Source organism: Halichoeres trimaculatus, unplaced genomic scaffold (genome assembly GCF_033239565.1).
Source record: "Halichoeres trimaculatus isolate MK-OKI-2021-1 unplaced genomic scaffold, fHalTri1.1 fHalTri1_scaffold_6, whole genome shotgun sequence".
Lineage (NCBI taxonomy): Eukaryota > Metazoa > Chordata > Actinopteri > Labriformes > Labridae > Halichoeres > Halichoeres trimaculatus.
This window is the reverse complement of record NW_027437184.1, coordinates 38,960,158-38,979,738: the sequence shown is the minus strand read 5'-3', so window position 1 is coordinate 38,979,738 and position 19,581 is coordinate 38,960,158. Positions and strand designations below refer to the sequence as shown.

The window sequence follows — 19,581 nt, the reverse complement described above, 5'->3', positions numbered from 1 at the left end:
AGCAGCTTGTTTTCCCTCACTTCTTCCTGCACAGCTGAAGTCATGAAATATTTTCTCCCTGAGAGAGCCTTGGGTGCAGCCCAGAATCCACAGGGATCCTGTTATTATCTGACACTCCTCCAGGGCGTGAAATACACCTAGTGCCAAGCTCTGAGCCGCTGCAGCCAGTCATGTGCCCTTGTGGAGGATGTATTTATGGGTAATGCACAGGGTCCACAGTTCGTCAGTGTGATGGTTCAGTGATGGATTTTAAACCTTCAAGGCGTCCCTTTAAATCTACTGCAGGACAAACTGGAGGAAACTCAAATGTCTGAGCCGGATCAGTCAGTGCACCTGCAGGTCAAAAAACTGAGGTCCTCAAGAGTGCACCTTAAGTCAGTTTTATACGTGCCAAAGTCCCCTCATCAGATCAGTGTGTGTTAATGATCTAAAGCAGTTCGAGAAGGATGCGTCCAGCTGAAAGTCTTCAACCAACAGGGTCACTTTAACTGGCAGTGGTTTGTCCCTCTCACAGTCAGAACCAGCACAGGCTGAAACTCCTCTATGCTAACAGGCTAAATGCAGTTCTGCACAGAAAGATGCCAGTTTTACCTTCTCCGTCACTTGTGTCATTTTTCCTGACTGGCCATGGCCGTCGACTTGCTGCCCTCTTCTGGTCCATTGGTGTACTGCAATTCCTTTTTTTTTTTTTCTCTCTCTCTCCATGTGCCACCAGCGGACCAGCCTGATTTATATCATCTTTACAGGAACCTTAGCAGACACCAAATGCAAAAAATGGGCCAGAGGAACCATTTAATTCCTGCAAGGGAACTTCCTGGCACTTCTGGTGAAAAAAGAACCTTGTGCCCCCCTGAAAGAGTGGCCCTGTGGGGTGAACTACATGCCACATAACAACCATTTAAAAATACAGACACACCTTCAACAGTTACAACAGGGATTTAATATTATAAAGACAAAAATGAAATAAACACAAGACTAAATGGAAAAAACACAACAATCTCTCTAAAAAGATAGTAGGGTGGCAGCCCCCAACTCAGACGCTAACTTTTGCTGGTAACTACCCCCACACTCTTTAGGGTACTTCAGCTGCTTCCTGGGTGCAAATTGCAGCATTTGCCTGTTGCTGAGGCTACAATGTAACCATTTCATGCTGTGGTTGAGCTGTGCATATTTTGGTTTGGTCAGTTTTTTTTGTTGTTTTGTTCAATTGCAGGGATTACATCATGCCTTATGTTGTGTGTGTGTGTATATGAAGTGCACCGTGCAGAAGCACACCTTTCCTAAGTGTGCCAAAGCCAAGGAAGTGTACTGTGCCTGCACCCAGCCCGGAGCGGTCACACTGGCCAAACGAACTAGATTTTAGAGGGGAAGCATGCTGGGCATGGTGCTGCTGGTCAGTGTGATGTGCCCAAAGTCTTAATAAAAGTCAAACCAGAGTGGTGTTCAGTCCTCTGAGTTCTTTGCATCAAAGGCTCTGGACAAGTCCCCACAGCTCAAATCTTCTTTTGTTAGATCGTACAAGTTCCCGTTAGGCAGACGATACACAGCTATACCTCTCTTAACAGAGAAGACCAGCTGAAAACTGATACAGTCTGGGAGATCATCCAGACCAGACCATCCAATCCAAACGTCTCTCCTCTTGGTTTTAACCTCTGGGAAATGGGAAACAGGCCTCAAACAGCCAAGAGTTGGATCTCCACTCCTCTCTGTTATAGCCTCTTCACTGACTCAAATGAAGTCAGGATAACTTTCTCCACTCCTCCTGGTGCTTTCTGTTTGACTCCCCTCATCTGTCCTCATCTGCTGTTCTTCAGACATTCCCATGTAAGCATGAAGCAGCTCAAACCTGTAATCTTCTGGTCACATGACCGTAGCTCCATGCTAACAGGCTGCCTGCCTGCAGGTTGGCCCCATCACCCTCCACCTTTGTTCCTCAGCATGTTACGGGGCCATGTGCTTCATTACAGCACAGACATGCTCACACACTTTCACACACACACAGCCCGGCCTCACGAGGACTCCTCTCTCCTGTCGGTGTCTGTGTGGCTCCTGATGTGTGGCTCCTAATGAGGGCCTCCTGTGCTGTCCCCTGCTGCATGGCATGTGGGGCCCGGGGTCACATCGGCTGCAGACTGAACCTCTGCCAAGTTTCCCCCCCACCTTCTGCCTGCTCCTCATGCACCCATACCCCCACCGCCCCCCAACATGTCTGGGTGTGACACTGTGGAGGGGCCTGGCATTGGTGAGTGCTTGAAAAGCGGTGAAACATCACACCTCGATGGATAAACTCATCATTTCTTTCCTCTGCAGCACAGGGGGGTGACAGGAGCTTGTCATTTTTATTCTCTTGATTTAGTTTTGGCGTGTGGTGACAGTGGTGACACATTTCATCACTGAATCAAGCCTCATACACAGCCTCAGAGGGTGAGGGAAATGTGAATTCATCCGTTAAAATTAAAATCAACACACACATGTTAGAAAACGCTCTGTAATGCCTCACAGTGACTTCAGGATTTCATGTTTGTCCTATCAGAGCACTCTGACTGATAGCTGTTTCTCCCTGGCTACCTGTGAAAGCTGTGCCCACCTGTGGGTGGTAAGTCTAGAATACGCTCAAGAGGACTGGTGAGCGGTTTTTGAGACAATCACCAACAATGATTATGAGGAAAATTTACTCAAAACCTACAACTTTATAAGTTCAAATGAAAGTAGCCCTTAAGTTTAGGTGTTTTTTTTTTAACTTTATATCTTTTTTTTTTTTATATATATCATATAGTTCACATTTAAAATTAAGCACATACCATCAACCAATCAGCAGCAGAAAAAATAAGACACACCCAAGATAGGCTTCCAAAAGCTAGACTCATAAGCTTATTTGTTCATCAGATATTTGAAACAAATTTGACGGCCATTTTTATTGTTGACCAACATCCTTAAGCTTTAACCCCTATTCTTTAGGATGCACTTTCAAATCTCCTGCTGTGCTGCTTTTTTTTAGCTCCATCTCCGCAAGCAGGGTCCAAATATTCTGCAGCAAAAACATTTTTCATGCTCCTTTCATCATCACACCTTGCTCTGTAACCATCAGCTCAGGTGAGGGTTTTACATTTGTGTGTGTGTGTGTGTGTGTGTGTGTGTGTGTGTGTGTGTGTGTGTGTGTGTGTGTGTGTGTGTGTGTGTGTGTGTGTTGGGGACTCTGGGGATGGAGGTGGGGTGGGGGTTGAAGGGCAGCTGCTGAGGCTGCTAAATGGACCCCGAGCAGCAGAAATACTGGCCTAAATGGCTCCTCCTGCTGACCCGCTCAGGGACAAAGGAAAGTGGAGGGAGTAAATTTAAGGGCAAATGCCTGGTACGTTGATGAACAGGTGATGTGTGTATGATTGTGTGCTTGAGTGGCAGGGCAGGCGGTGAAGCTCAGGGGGGAGAAGAAGAAGAAGGTGACCCTGGACTGCTGGAAGGAGAAGTTGGAATGCCCTGTCGCCGCTGCGATTTCCACTCATTGGGCTCCAGCACAGAGCACATTTGGCTGTCGGATATATCAACATTTCCTGAGAGCTAAACCACGTTATGTCATTTACTCAAGGCCATAAAGTCCTTGCAGGCCAATGACAGCAGCACTGCCAGAAAAATGGAAGTACTCTGTACTGCAGGTTGTTTTTTTAGAGGGAGGGGGCAGTGTTTTGGGTCAGCTGTCAGGAAAGGTTGATAAAGACAGCGTAAGAGCTGCTTGACTCTAGAGGAAGGGAGGGGGGACTGAAGGGGTGGGGTGATACAATCTCCAGCCAACGTATATATTGGACTGAGCTTGGCTGGTGTTGGATGCAGACAGTGTTTTGCTTTATTTGCTGCTGCAGCTGTCTCTGCAAGTGTCTGTGTTTGTATTGGGTGGGGAAGGGAGGTGGAGGGTGCTCAGAGGCAGCGCTGACATCTGTCTCCAACTGTGAGGTTCCCACCTCCCCTCCATCGTCTGCAGACCCTCCTGAAACACACTCACACACAAACAGAGCAATATCCTGCCCGAGCTGTTTATGGGGGTTGATAAGGATCTGAGGGGGTCCACGCTGGATAATGAGAGTGGCTGATGAAAGCTGGCTCCTGATGGGGGGCCTCAGTGGGTCCAAGAGGCCTGGACTAATATGTCCTCAGAGGAAAGGCTCTATCAATGCTATATGTCCGGACTAAACGTGTCCAAATTTTCAAACTTCTACTTATTCATAAATTTAAGAAATCCTTAAATCTGTCTTTCAAACTGCTCGTTCTACAAACAGCAGGAGATCTTCACCACATCTTCACCACATCTTCACCACATCTTTAAGACATCTTCACCACATCTTCACGACATCTTCACCACATCTTCACGACATCTTCACGGCATCTTCACCACATCTTCACCACATCTTCACCACATCTTTAAGACATCTTCACCACATCTTCATGACATCTTCACGGCATCTTCACCACATCTTCACCACATCTTCACCACATCTTCACGGCATCTTCATGACATCTTCACCACATCTTCACCACATCTTCACCACATCTTCACCACATCTTCACCACATCTTCACCACATCTTCACCACATCTTCACCACATCTTCACGGCATCTTCACGGCATCTTCACCACATCTTCACCACATCTTCACCACATCTTTAAGACATCTTCACCACATCTTCATGACATCTTCACGGCATCTTCACCACATCTTCACCACATCTTCACGACATCTTCATGACATCTTCACCACATCTTCAAGAGACTTGCTGAAATGATGAGGTCATCACAAAAGGACCTCCCTACCAGTTCAAGACACGTTGTAGGGGCAGGCCTCACACACCAAGGTCTGCTCATGTAGAGGGTTGGCCAATCAGAGAGAAGGGGGTTTGTGGAGCAGGGAACCTTAAAGAGACAGCAGCTAATATGAAGGCTGAAAGAAGGGTTTTCTAAAACACCAGTAAGAAAAGTTAGGATTTAATTATTATTTTTTTGTAACTCATGTGAAGCTACCAGGGTCATATCCCCTCTCTTAAAGTCGTGAGTTTTATATGTGAGTATCCCCTTGAAACTTGGTATTGCTGGACGTGTCCCCAAAGTCAGTGCAGCTTTATGCGGATGAATGACATAATTTTAGCTGCCTCCACCACCCGTGCAGTCCTTTCCAGGCAAAACGTTTCTGCTTTGCAACTCTGAAATGTTGAACTTTTACACGGACATGTGGGGACGAAGCGGAGCACCTGGTATCCAAAGTACCATAGGAACTGTCAGTTATACGATTCATTACGCAGAGATTACCATGATAACTGCGTGATGAACAACTCCTGGTGTGAAACTTGGGCCAAACTGACCAGAGAAGAAGAATTTGCAAAAAAATGTTGTAAACAGTTTAACAGTCTTTTGCTCTAGGTTAGTACAGTAGTAAATCTGCATTTTGCGACACACTGCCCCCTGCAGTTTGAAAACAGACACTGTGCAGAGCTCAAAAGTATAAAGCCTCTTTCTCATGCTGCGTCTCATTTCCGTGCTTCATGTTTGTGCAGAGAGCGTGATCAAGCCTTTAGCCCTCTCGTCAGAAACACAGTTCTCGCTCAGGATGGAAAAAGACCACAACCCATGGAGACTAGCTTACATTTATCCTGACGTCTGCCATCAACAGTAAGATCACGGCAGGCAGACGAGCGGCTCAGGCCCCAACAACAGAGCGTGAACCTGAGGATACTCTTCATGACCCCCCCGCCTCCATCCCTCTGTTTGCTCTGACAGCAGAGGGACCATCCGTCATTCTCCCTCTGCCATCTGAATATTTATTCTTGGGGGGGAAGCTGTGACACACACACACACACACACACACACACACACACACACACACAGTCACACACATGCACAGTCACACATGCACATTAATGACAGCGATAGAGCCATTTAATTAAAAGTGAGCCCAAGCTTACCCCCAGAGGTGTTTCTTTATGTCCAATTAAAAGCTGAAATGATGCCCTGAGATACAGCAGGGTCCTGCTTCTTCACACATGCTTAATCACACAAGTCCAACGGTCACAGATGAACATCACCCACACACAATGACACAGTGCGTCCAGCCCACGGTAGATTATACCTCGGTGGGGTCTGATTTTGGTAACGATTCTGAGTAATTTGCAATCCACACATCCATCATGTTGTGAACATCACGCACTGATTAATGCGACATGCAGATGAGCATCGTTTATTGTTGTTAGTGTGACTAATGGCTTTGTCATTGTGTACAGATACAGACTCTGACAGGGACGCTGAAACCCTCAAAATGAGGGGTCTGATTTTATCAAGTAGTAATGTCACTTTATTTCATTACATCAGACAATCCATATTTCAAAAGACATAGAAAAATAGAAAAGACTAAAACCTATCAACACAACCTTTGTTGATTGATGCCAGTATGTTTTATTCAGTCACAGCAGTTAAGAGCTATTAATAGTGCAAACACAATCATAAAAAAACTAGCTTCACTGGGATGACAAACACTGACTCTATTGATTAAAAAACTGTTAAATTATATTACAGCGTGATTAAACTGGCAATTCATTGGTCAAGGCTGTGCCTGGACTTCATCTATTCATTACTGTGGGCCTGAATGCTGTCTTAGCTGTACTGCAGCCTCCCTCCACTCGTTGGAGCCATCAAACAAAGATGCTGATTTAGTATGTTGAAAGCTGAGTAGACTTGTGATGAGTACTGGAGTACTCGCCAATGACCCACAAGTAACATTTTTTACTCACGCACCTGTGCGAATGTAAATAAAGGTAAACAAACGTTTGACTTCCTTGGCCACGGCTTCAACACACCAATCCACATTTCACCAAAGACAACTGTTCTACAGCAGCTACGGCAACTCTCCAGGAACATTCTATCATACCAGATGAAAAAGCAAAATAAATGGAGAACCATCTGCTACACCTGAGACATGTCAGCCAAGAAAAGTGACATCTGGGAGCACTTTGACAAAACAATGACAGTAACGTGCAGTGAGAGATATGTGGCGTTAAAGTTGCACGCCATAGAATTAGAACTAGATGTTTGACCACATGCGCTCAAAGCACAAGAAGAAAAAAGCAAAGACAGAAAAAAAGCAGTCTCCCATCACGTCAGTTGCTAGCCCTGTTAGAACAGGTGGTTGTGACCAAAAACCAGAGTGGTGAAGATTAGCCTGCTAATAACCAAAATGCTAACTGGAGGTATGCTCCCATTAAGTTTAGTGAAAGGTGAAGGATTCAGAGAGCTGGAGTATAGGCCAGCTCCACAGACAGCATCTACCAGAGTGGGAAAGATGGATGTTAAGTTAATGACAGTCTGTGAGGTCTGTGTCCAATGGACCCTATTTTTGTTTATGGTTAAAAAAAAGGTATTCTGCAAGTACTTGCTCATTCGATATTTAGAGTAACTGAGTACAGGAATTACTGTAATTTTCCATCCCTAGAATGAACACCGTGTCAGTTTGAACTGGCATCACTGAACCAGATCGATGAGTTAGCGACACAGCAATCAAGTCTTCAACCTGCAGGGAAGACTTAAAGACCAGCTAGCTCTGCTAACCTACGCTGTACACTGTAAACCAAAGTCTGCTCACCTGCAGACTCAGCGACTCACCTGCAGACTCAGTGACTCACCTGCAGACTCAGCGACTCACCTGCAGACTCAGTGACTCACCTGCAGACTCAGTGACTCACCTGCAGACTCAGCGACTCAGACTGCTTCAGCCTTCATCCATGTAAATGCATATTTTAGCTGAATTTAAAGCTGTTACATTAACATCAGTCTATAAAAAAGATTTTTCCTGGTACTGACCAACAGATGACCCTTTGAATTTTGTAAATCCTACAGAATTTCACCATAACTGTCCAGAAGTGGTTTGGACACCTCATACACATTCATCACTCTTTTTGTGCTGATGACATTTTAGATGTTTTTTATTCCTTCATCTGAATCAGAGTGGGTAAAAAAAAGTAAATTATATATATATATATATATATATATATATATATATATATATATATATATATATATATATATATAAAATGTCTTGATTCCTTACGCTGTGTGTGATACGGTGTGTGTGTGTGCTTTGATTAAAGCATACCGTTCAGCCATGGTGGCTGGGATTACTCTGGCTTTGTTGAGGGTTTTAAAGAAAAGGTCAAAGTGCGCCCACTTAATGTGGGCCCAGAGGGTCCTGTGGGTAATTGCCAGTGCCTAATAAACTTCTAGACACCCTCTTTTCCGCTCAGATCTGCAGAGACAGAAAGGGAAAGATCAGGGGCCCCTGGAGCCATGATCTGAGGATGGTGTGTGACAGGTCATCACAGTGCTCCTTTAACCCCGTGGCATGCTAATTCAGGCCTGGGGTGCAACAATCTGTCCGACTCCCCTCCTCGCCTTACGTGAGGGGACAGGCTCCTGGACAATTTAGCCTGGGTTCAGTAATCAGCCGTGAGTAGTGATTGGGAGAAATGTCAGCAGCAGGTAGAGAGAAGGTCAGGGGTGCAGTCTGGCATATCATTCGAGGATTGCAGGGGCCAATGGGATTTGGAGTGCCCCAAATGCTCCATGGCTAAGTAATTGGCCATCGGGAAATGGGTCTAGCTAGAGCCATAAGGGGCAATCTGATTCCTTTTCAAAGAAAGAGATAAATAGCAGCATAGTGGATCAGAAGGCCACAGTGAAATGTCTGAATCTGTGTTTTATCAGTGCAGGGGCCACACAGGCTCCGTTAGCTAATGAGGAAATGAAAAATATCCTCCTTTTATCCTCAAACACTGATGTGCTTGTCTCCTGTGACCTTGATTACAAACAAAACAGACTGATTTATCTTCAAACACTCACCCTCATCCAAAAAGGACGCCACGCCACCGTGACAGCAGGAAAAATGAGCTTTCTGAGTGAACGGACGACACCAAGATACTGAGCGTTTCACTCATAACAGCCAGATAAAGAAACGTCAGAAGCCAGAGTGAGAGCGTGATGGTTCAGACAGATGGACGGATGGACGGACACAGGGATATATGGTGGTGATGATAATGGTAATGTCCCGGGGCTTTGTTGGCCTGTCGCTGCTGTCGTTATGTGGAGGCGTATCATTAATCAGATGAGACGCTGACCCGCCCCTGCTGGCCTGTGTGACATCACAGCCAGAGGAGCCCTGTTTATCGCACGTGCACACAACATGCAAACCAACCTGCTTGTACAAATAGACATGCATTCATGAAACAAACCGGACCACGTGTTTGATTCATGTTACCATGGATCATCAGCTCTGATTGATACCGAGGACAGAATGCCCAGAGGAGACATTCACTGACTGACGGTCTCACGTGCTGCTCCACAGAAACACAGCATCTAACAGCCTGCTCATGGTTTCAGCCCACAGAGCACAGATTCAGGTTAGAATGGGCACCTCTCAGAAGATAAGATCAACACGTGACACATGCATACACTGGGTCAGGGAGTAACAGGACTAACAAGAGTCAGTCTGTATTATGTCCCTCTGGGGCTCCCGTAGTATTTCTACATGATTTACAGCTCAAAAACATCTCTGCTTTTCTCACACTGCTGTTTTAGAAATCTCTCATCTCAGCCTCTGCATGAAACACTTTGTTTTAGCTGCTGCCTCTTTAAGGCTTAGTTCGTGCTTGACGCGAGTGCAAGGTCCAAACTTCATGCAGACAAATGACATCATTTTAGGAGCTCCACCCCCTTATGCCGTCTGTTTCAAGTCTAAAATTTCCATGTAGCGCCCCTTTGAAAACTTCTAACTTTTCCATGGAGACACGTAGATGAGCCAGAGATCCTCGTGTATGAAGAATGAAAAATGACTGCTGTTTTTATGATTCGTCACACAGAGATCAAGTGTGTGATGACACTGCAGACAAACTCAGCACAGAAGAGGAAGAAGAGGAAGTGGAGAAAAAAATGTTGTAACCAGTGTAAACAACTTCTACTATAGTTTAGTACTGGCACTGGTGGACATGCATGTACGATACATCGCCCCCTGCAGTTTGGGGGTGGACGCTGCGTGAAGTGTTGAAATTAAAAAAGTCACATCCATCCTCTGGTGCTAATTCTGCCAGTCTCATTTCCATGTGAATCACTCATGTGGGAGGCATCATACAGCCTTCAGGCTCCCTCTGATTGGCCAGCCCTCAGGAGGCCTCTCACGGGCAGAGCAATGGGAAGACCTTGGTGTTTGAGGCCCGCCCCTCCGATGTGAAGGATGTCCTCCTTTGATAACCTCATTATTTCAGCAAGAAGATCTGGTGTTAGCTTTGGAACACAGTGTTTGGATCAGTTCACAGACAGATTCAAGGATTTCTCTAACATATGAATACTTAGCTTTGGAAATCTGCACTCATTTGGTTTGAACATCCAGGATCCTTACTTTAAAATATGGGAAAGCAGAATTCCTGCTTTTTAAAGAAAGGCTTTTGGGACTTGCATCATGTCCTAGAGACTTGATCCAGTCCCAGCAGTAACTGTTTTTCCAACCCAGCAGCACTTTGTCTCTGACAGAAGCAAAGAGCTGCGTCTCCTCGAGGTGTTTATGATGTGGACAACTCCTCAGATGATGTTGTCCAGCTGTTACAAAGTTTTGAGAATGGCACAAATTTTATTTTTCAGGTATTTGCTGCGTCAGTCCCTGTGGTTTTTGTATTAACTCGAGATTGTGAAGAGTGATCAGATGAATTGAAATTGACTGCAGAGTCATTCCATGTCATGAAACAATGACCTTTGTAAAAATCCAAACCTGTGCCATTCTCAAACTTTTGGCCATGGCTGTACTTCCCAGTCTGTCTTCATTCAGTCTGGGCTGTAGGGCACCCCGGGGTGGGGCTGGTCGCCATGAAACTTAGCAGTTAAGCAGGAATCTTGAGGATGGGTTCCCTCTCTGAGCACCTCACTCCTCAGCTTATTAAAAGCAACATTTAGTGTTTGAGTCTGTGAATGTGTGTTTACAGATTTTGGGTAATTAATACCTATAGATAACATGAGTTTAATAAAAATGTTTGAGTGGTAGACTGGCTGCGACACCTGAGCCACAACATTTCAGGGTACATGAACAAACAGTAAAGAAAGAGATCCTGAGAGAAGGGACCTCATGTTTGAAGTTCTCCTGCCAGTTTTACTCCATAAGATCTCAATTTTCCCTACACATGACAAACTTCTCCGACAGGCTGACATGCCTCTGTATAAGGGTCTTGTCGTGTTTGCATCCCCGGAGAGTTCATCTACTCGGCAGCCTTTTTCTGCAGCGATGTTCAAAAGTCTGTGAAGAGTGCAAATTAGGACAGCAGATTGTGATATAACTTTGGGGTGAAGCTTGTCTCTGCTCATCTCTCTGTCAGTCTCCCTGCAGACTCCGGCACATCCAGAGGAGCTGAAAGTCAGGGCATGAGTGGAATGTCATTATATCGGCATCACTTATTGATATTATCAATGAGTTTGCCATAATTTAAACCATCCTCCTGCATTAATTATTAACCCAGCAGCTCCTTCATGTCCAATTCCCATACCCACATCCAGAACTTCAAAGATAACTTGGAGGAATATTTGAGGGTAGAAAAAACTCACGAGTGCTGCTTTGAAAGAGCTGCAGCTGATCTGGAGGCCAAACTCCTGGCCCGTAGGCCTGCACGGCTTTGGCTCCCTCCTCCTGTCAGCTCATCACCCAACACTACAAAAGCATGCTCTAAACCTGTAATCTGAGAGCTCGCAGAGCTCCAGGGACCTGAGTGGAGGGAAAGGCCCAGTGCCTGCAGGACACGGGCACGCTGTGGAGGAGGGATGGCGAGGTGAAGGAGGAAGGCAGAGACATGTTTTATGGATCGGCCCCAGGGAGGCAGAAAGAGAGCTGATTGTTTTCTCCATTTGGTATTCAAAGACGCTCTCTGCTCCTCATATTGTCGCTGCGCTGCTTCCAACGCTGACGCTGTTTGTCACTGACGGGCACTAGTTCACGTGCATAAGCCAATGGTGTGTGTGTGTGTGTGTGTGTGTGTGTGTGTGTGTGTGTGTGTGTGTGTGTGTGTGTGAATCAAATTCAATAATTCATTCACTATGTGTGTGTGTGTGTGTGTGTGTGTGTGTGTGTGTGTGTGTGTGTGTGTGTGTGTGTGTGTGTGTGTGTGTGTGTGTGTGTATGTTTCAGCTACAGGAGCCTTCATTATTGATTTGGTGTGTTGCTGCACAGATGACACAACGAAGACCGTAGGGACACGTGCACACGGTGCTATTTTTACAGTCATACAGAATCCAAACTAAAATGGTCTGCTAAATGTTGGATTCAGCCCAGCGGGCAGAGAGACTCACTGTGCTGAGGAGAGGAGACTGTTGTCTCTATTGGTTGTCTTCTTCCTCAAATATAAAAAAAAAAGTTGTCCTCTGATGTTTGTCAGTTTTCTTTTCAACCAGCTGCTCCGTTGGAGAAAAAGTGTCCAAGCATTATTTTGCATCAGATACACTCATATTAAGAGGTCAGGTGTTGTGTTATTAATCAGAGGGCTCTCTGTACCTCATAGTGATACTGCAGCAGAAAAACCCATCTTAGAAGACAGGGATGGGACAAAAAATTGATTCACCTTAGCATTCAAATTTTTATACGAGTTTAAAATTACAATTATTGTTTTTTATATTTTTTTTATTTATTTAAATCCTCTAAGTCTTTGTTTATAAGCTGGGTTGGAAAAACAGTTACCGCTTTTTCCCAGCAGAGGGCGAAATGTTTTTCTTGCCTAGTAACTATTCCTAAATAGTGACTAACATGTGATTCACATGTTCTGGGAAAATGTGGCTCCTGGCATCTTCTGTAGACATCATCATCATTTAACTTTTTCATATGATCTAGTGTCAAAAAAGTGAACTGAGAAATGAAGATATGAAAGAATTGTTCTTTAAATTGAACACCCCAAAAATTGGAAAAGAATGAGCAGAGAAGCACATCGTCCCTGTCTGATTATAAAACACACCACCATCAGCAAAGATGTTTACTCACACTTCCTAACTGGCTTTGACCTCTCCTCCACAGTCCTGAGAGATGATTTCCGCCAGACGCCCAGCGACGTGGTGGTGGCAGCAGGCGAGCCGGCTGTCATGGAGTGTATCCCCCCCAGAGGCCACCCCGAGCCCACCATCTCCTGGAAGAGGAACAACATCCGCGTCAACGACAGAGATGAGAGAATCACGGTGAGGGCGTCACTTCTCTTACATCTTTCTCAACCAAAATCTACCGCGTTAAGCCCCAAGTTAAACCAAACCAATCACTGATGGACTGAAATCAGCCTTTTCTGACCCCCTCCCTTCTGATTTACTTCTTACTCACTTCCTTTTTCCTGCCTTCACTTCACACCAACACTTCACTCTTTGATTATGAAGAAGCTCTGCATTAAAACTAATTCCACTTCCATCTGTGCTGACGAACACAGGTGTTCAAGAGGACTGTTTTTGTTCATTTGTTAAATCAACCAAAAAACAAAGAGCGGTCCCAAAACACGTAACAATTAAAACGACACTAAACCTGCTGCAATCCAATCAGAGTGCTGGACGAGAGCAAACAGGATAATTGAGAGTGTAAGAAAAGGTCAAACAGAACAACTCTCAGCGTGTTGGTGTTGCTCCAGCATTGATCTGACTCTCCTCGTTACCAGCTGAGCAGCAGAAGATGTTTCTATGGCGACTGGTGTGGAGCTGGACTCACTGTCAAACAGTGTAAGAACTCGTGGAGGAGCCATCTGTCATGAAGCGCTTCAAATGATGGAGTATCTCCTCTGTCCACTCAGATATCCTCTTCCTAACTCTTTCCCTTTCGTCTTCTCCTTGCCTCCTCCCACCTTTGCTCCTCTCCTCCTCTCCTCCTCCTCCTCTTCCTCACTACCATCCTGATTTACCTCTTTCTGCTTTAATCCTCATCTTTGGCTTGATTTTCCAGATCCGCGGAGGGAAGCTGATGATTTCCAACACCAGGAAGAGTGACGCTGGCATGTACGTGTGTGTGGGGACCAACATGGTGGGGGAGAAAGACAGTGATCCTGCTGAGCTGGTGGTGTTTGGTGAGTCACGTTTGCTCTTATTGAGTCCAGCTCATCCTGAGGTGGGGATGTATTTTCTGCACAGTGTCTCTTTGACCATGTCCCTAACTCATGTTCAGAGCATTCACCCAATGAGCAGCTGTTTTCATCAGTTCTTCCCTCTTATGCTTAAAATGACGCTGAAACAACTTCTCGTGACGGGAATGTTCTCTCATTTGTGGCGTTTCCTCTGACTGAAACCGGGACAGGTCTCCAAATCACCCAACTGTACTGTCCCACTTTTTGGTCCTTCTGTTGGGGTGTCAGACATATCAATCCGACCCCAGAAGGTGGCGCTAGAAACATTGCAGTCTGTTGATTTGTATTTGGTAATAAAGAACGACACATCACCCCGCCGTGAATAAATCTCCAGTTAACTTCATAAGCTAAGTGAAGAATCTTAGATATTTTCTTTGCTTATTTTTGGATTGGCTGTTGATGTACTCCCCACAGCAGGGGGTCACTCCCCACACGCTATTTTGGGGTCGTGGGCTGAAAGGTTTGGGAACCCCTCAACTAGTTTTTGCCAAATGTTTGCGCAGCCCTTTAGTCAGAGTGTGACATGCACTTTTTCCCAAATTTAACTGACCATCAAAACAAAGGAAACCACAAGCCCTGTGATTGGTCCACTGGGAAAGATGGTGTTTCCTGTTTTTACTACATTTCTGTTTCAGGCGCTCATCGGCCATACCCATCTAGTCCTCCTTGTTACAGTGGCTGATGATAAACAGCAACATGTTTCAGCTTCATTAAAACATTATACTTTCAAATCACAACCAGAGGTAGCAGGACCAGAAGGAGGGATCAAACAAATCACACTGCCCTCATGTGCTCTGGAGCAGCACTGCACAGCATCATGGACACATAGACACAGTGTGAAGAGCTTCACTCAAACCCTTCAGAGAACTGATCCTAACTGACAGCTCCATGTGAGTTGAGCTTTTCTAACTTTAGCTCAAGGTCCCTTCTCGGAGGATCCCTTTCTGTACTGTTTGTTCATGTACCCTGAAATGTTGTGGCTCAGGTGTCGCAGCCAGTCTCCCACTCAAACATTTTTATTAAACTCATGTTATCTATTGGCAAACCCAAAATCTGTGAACACACATTCACAGACTCACACACTAAATGTTGCTTTCAGTAACCTGAGGAGTGAGGTCCCTCTTTAAGAGCTCTGCAGAAGATCAACGTAGACCAGTTTGATTCCCCTCTCTGAGCTTCGTATGGCAGAGGATGAATGTTTGTATCCAGGTGACCTTTGGCTTCCCTCTCTGCTCCTCTCTGCTCCTCTCTGCTCCTCCCTGCTCCTCTCTGCTCCTCCCTGCTCCTCTCTGCTCCTCTGCTCCTCTCTGCTCCTCCCTGCTCCTCTGCTCCTCTCTGCTCCTCTCTGCTCCTCTCTGCTCCTCCCTGCTCCTCTCTGCTCCTCCCTGCTCCTCTCTGCTCCTCTCTGCTCCTCTGCTCCTCTCTGCTCCTCCCTGCTCCTCTGCTCCTCTCTGCTCCTCCCTGCTCCTCCCTGCTCCTCTCTGCTCCTCCCTGCTCCTCTCTGCTCCTCCCTGCTCCTCTCTGCTCCTCCCTGCTCCTCTCTGCTCCCTGCTCCTCTCTGCTCCTCTCTGCTCCTCTCTGCTCCTCCCTGCTCCTCTGCTCCTCTCTGCTCCTCCCTGCTCCTCTCTGCTCCTCTCTGCTCCTCCCTGCATCTCTCTGCTCCTCCCTGCTCCTCTCTGCTCCTCCCTGCTCCTCTCTGCTCCCTGCTCCTCTCTGCACAGCAGCAGCACTGAGGCTCTCAGAGCGTGTATTGATCCTCTCCACACAGCAGCTGCTGTGGTGGTGTAACAGTAAACCTTAACCCTGTGAAGATCACACTGTCATTTCTCACATTATTGCTCCTGAAAATGCACGGCTGACACTTTCCAGTATAATTGATATCGCTGCCATCTGTGAAATTTGCAAGATAATAGCCGGAGCACATCTGCAGTGATTCCTGAGCTGTTTTTAAAAAGGATTCGAGTCGTGATAAGAGCTCACAGTGCACATTTATCTCCCTGCACATATGTCCCCAGTGAATTATGTCTGTAGTCTGTGGACGTGTATTCAGAGTCTGGATGAATGGATTCATACACCAACAACAGGCCTCTAACTCCATTAGTTCAGTTTTTTTTCTAAACTTCAGTCCCTTCCTCTGCTGAGGGCTTCATCCAAACATTTCCTGTCTTGGAGAGATTTGAGTGGAAGTCTCTGTGTCTGGTTTGAAGCTTGGCTCAAATGTTCAGAGTCAAACTGAGCTCTGGTGTAGTGCAGCTTTCCTCAGCATGTGTAGCCCCTCCAACCCTCCACCTCCTGCTCCTCTTCTGCTCCATTACTCCCTCCTTTGTCTCTCTTTTCACCACTTTCATCTCTTCACTTCTCACAGCTGTTCGTCAGATTTGAAGATTTTCAAACTGCCTCCAAGAGAGTTTACATCAGAGAGTCAAAAGAGCGTTTTTGGTGTAAAAAGTAATTTGCACGTGAGAGGTAGCATCTGAACGAGTCTTCATCTTTTCTCTTTCTTCTGCTTCTGTCTGAAGAGCGTCCAGTCTTCATCAAGCAGCCGGTCAACCAGGTGGTGCTGGCCGACGACACCGTGGACTTCTACTGCGAGGTGCACGGGGACCCGACTCCGACTGTCCGCTGGAGGAGAGAGGAAGGAGAGCTGCCCCGCGGCAGGTAAGGCAGGACACACACCGTGTTAGAGCTGCAAGGAGCAACAGGTGTTCTCAGAGAGTTTGGCTCTGTGCTCAGGCACCAGAGATGAGACAGACTGTGACAACAGCTCACTTCAGACTTGGATTTTTATTTGATTTGATTTGATTTGATTAATTAATGCTTACAGTGAAGCCATGGCTCCACTGAAAAACACAGAACTTTACAATAGGGCTGCACGAGTATCGCAATCGCAATCGCAATGTCAGCACATGCAATTCAGATTTTTCTCCATAATAACCAAGCAAGTCTGTAGACTCATCATGACACAACTTTTTTTTATTAAATCGCAAGCACAATCGCAATCGCAATATTGTCCACCTAATCGCAAATCGCACCTTTTCCCCAAATCGTGCAGCACTACTCTACAAGCAAAACATTGGAAAAAGAAATCACACAACAATTTCAAGATTTAGAAACATAAATAAATAAGTCAAATATTTCAGGGCAGTGGGAACAGACAGCAGGCATGGTGGCCCTGCTATTTTTTGTCTTTTGTTTTGTTTTCCCAGTCTAAACAGTGTCATTATAAATCCTGACTGCTGTGTGCAGTGCTGAGTTCCTCAGCCTGCTGGTCTTGGCCGTGGGTTCAGCCAGCTTGTGCTGGTTCCTCAATGCCTTGGCGGTGCAGTTGCCTCGTGTTGGGGGTAGCAGGTCATGCAGGGGGTGTTGTTCATCAGACTCACTGCTCTGCTACAAAGCACATTTGTAAATGGCACCGAGCCATTTCAGGAACCAGGTCCCTGCTCCATGAGGTGCAGGTAGCATAAACTTGGTGTCTGAGGTAAAAGAAGCATGTGGTTACAAACGTCCTCTAGCTGACTTTGGTTATTGTTTGATAAAAAGGAAGTGTAAACTGCCCCCCTTGGTAGCCTAAATGTGTGCTTAAGTGCCCTCTTGTGGTCCATAGTTCACAGAAATGCCCTATTGGGCACCAAATATGTGCAAAAGTGGCCTCTTGAGGCAAAAGTGTGCTAAAATACCATCTTGGGTTCTGAATGGAGCCCTACAGTGCCCTTTTTAGAGCCAAAATGAGCGCTATGGGGCCCATTTGGAAGCCAAAAGTGCCCACTCGTGGTAAATAGTTTACAGAAATGTCCTTTTGGGAACCTAAATGTGTGCTAAAGTGTCATCTTCTGGGCCATAGTACATTTAAGTGCCCTTTTAGGAGCTTGCATTCTTGGGAGCCAAAATGTGCACAAAAAACACACTGAACTGCCCTCTGGCTGCCAACAATGAGTACTATGCCCCCCCCCCCCCCCCCCCCCCCCCCCCCCCCCCCCCCCAAAAAAAAATAAAAAAAAAAAAACATGCAGAATCTAGTGGCCTGCTCAGTGGAGAGACTTTTCTGTTTGTGCCTTTATGTCATCTCGCCCCCGCCCTTTAAAAAGTCTGTGCACGCCTGTCTACACGTAGTTATCGATGTCTGGATGGCGCAGCGTTTTCATGTCCCCGTCGAGGAAAAGGTGACCTGAAAAAAAATCAGTCATGTCATAAACAGCTGTCCAATGTGTTTTCGGGCTGTTCCTGCTTCCTCCAACAGCAGCTGATAACAGTCAGGGTGATGCTGAAGGATAAATCTCAGCTCCCTCTCCTTCACTTCTGCCACGTGATTGGATGTAACTTTTAATAACGCCTCCAGGGAAATCAAGTCAAGTGTGCTCTCATTGTCAGCAGGATTCAGATCTGCACAGATCTTGTTTGTGGTTTACAGAAAGCTTTTCTACTCGTGTTTACAGTTTGTGAAGTTCTGGGGTTTTTAGAGCGGCTTGTCTTTTTTGTACATCTGTCAGGGACCAGCGTCTAAAGTTAGTTTCTGTTTTTGGGAACCAAATCAACTCACAGATCCACACTTAGCACCTTCCTTGTGTGCTCCACAGCTGTGAGCATGAATATGACTTCATGTTTTTGTGTTTCCAGATTTGAAATCCGCAGTGACAACAGCCTACGCCTGACCCAGGTGAGAGGTGAAGACGAGGGCACCTACACCTGTGTGTCAGAGAACAGCGTCGGGAAAGCCGAGGCGTCTGGGACCCTGCAGGTGCACGGTAAGATTCCAGCCCCCCCCCGACTCCCTGCAGGTTCACAAACAGACACATGCTTCAAAAATATTCAGGGAAATGTCAAATTGAGTTTTGTCTTTAAGGCGCTGAGCTGGCAGCTTCTGTTCCTGACAGAGCCAGCTGGCTGCTCACAGTCAGGGTGCAGAAATGATTGAATGTTAAACATGGAAAGTAGAAAGAGGACTGAAAGTCTCCTCAACGTTTATTCGCTTTGGGAGAGCCTGGATATTTGGAAACTGGCTGCCTGACATGGCGTTTTTCTTATTTCTGATATGTCTGCAAAAATATTACAAGTCATCAACGGATGGAGGAGGAAAGTCCTCGATACACGAGGCCAAAACCTGCACAGATGGACAGTTTTGTTGTGATGCAGCACAAAGCGCTCAGCCACCAGCCTGCTCTCACTTCTGTGTTTTCATGGATTCAAGAGAGAGAAAAAGTCAAAAATGGATTTTAAGTTTGCGTTCAAGCCTCCACTCATCATTCCTGTGGAGTAGCTAGCGCTCAGACCCAAAAGCTTTGAAGCTGCATCAGAATAAAGTGAGTGTGTTCAGGAGGAATCTGCTGTTTGTGCTGATAAAAGGGAAAATTCAGAGTTTGACTTTGGAGGAGTTGAATCTGCGAGCGAGCCCTGCAGTCTGCACTGACACTCCTGACATCTGTCAACACATGTGATCGCACGC

At 46.0% G+C, this 19,581-nt stretch overlaps 1 protein-coding gene across 3 annotated transcripts in view; it reads left to right on the top strand.

Annotated features, from left to right (window-relative positions):
• The window catches only part of robo3 (roundabout, axon guidance receptor, homolog 3 (Drosophila)), a 213,670-nt gene that overhangs the window by 147,010 nt on the left and 47,079 nt on the right, over positions 1 to 19,581 (top strand). For all 3 annotated transcript variants that reach the window (XM_074671880.1, XM_074671879.1, XM_074671881.1), the window contains exons 3-6: positions 13,064 to 13,221; positions 13,964 to 14,084; positions 16,661 to 16,799; positions 18,756 to 18,883. In XM_074671880.1, the coding sequence (XP_074527981.1) occupies positions 13,064 to 13,221; positions 13,964 to 14,084; positions 16,661 to 16,799; positions 18,756 to 18,883 (546 nt within the window). The remainder of the gene's footprint in view (positions 1 to 13,063; positions 13,222 to 13,963; positions 14,085 to 16,660; positions 16,800 to 18,755; positions 18,884 to 19,581) is intronic.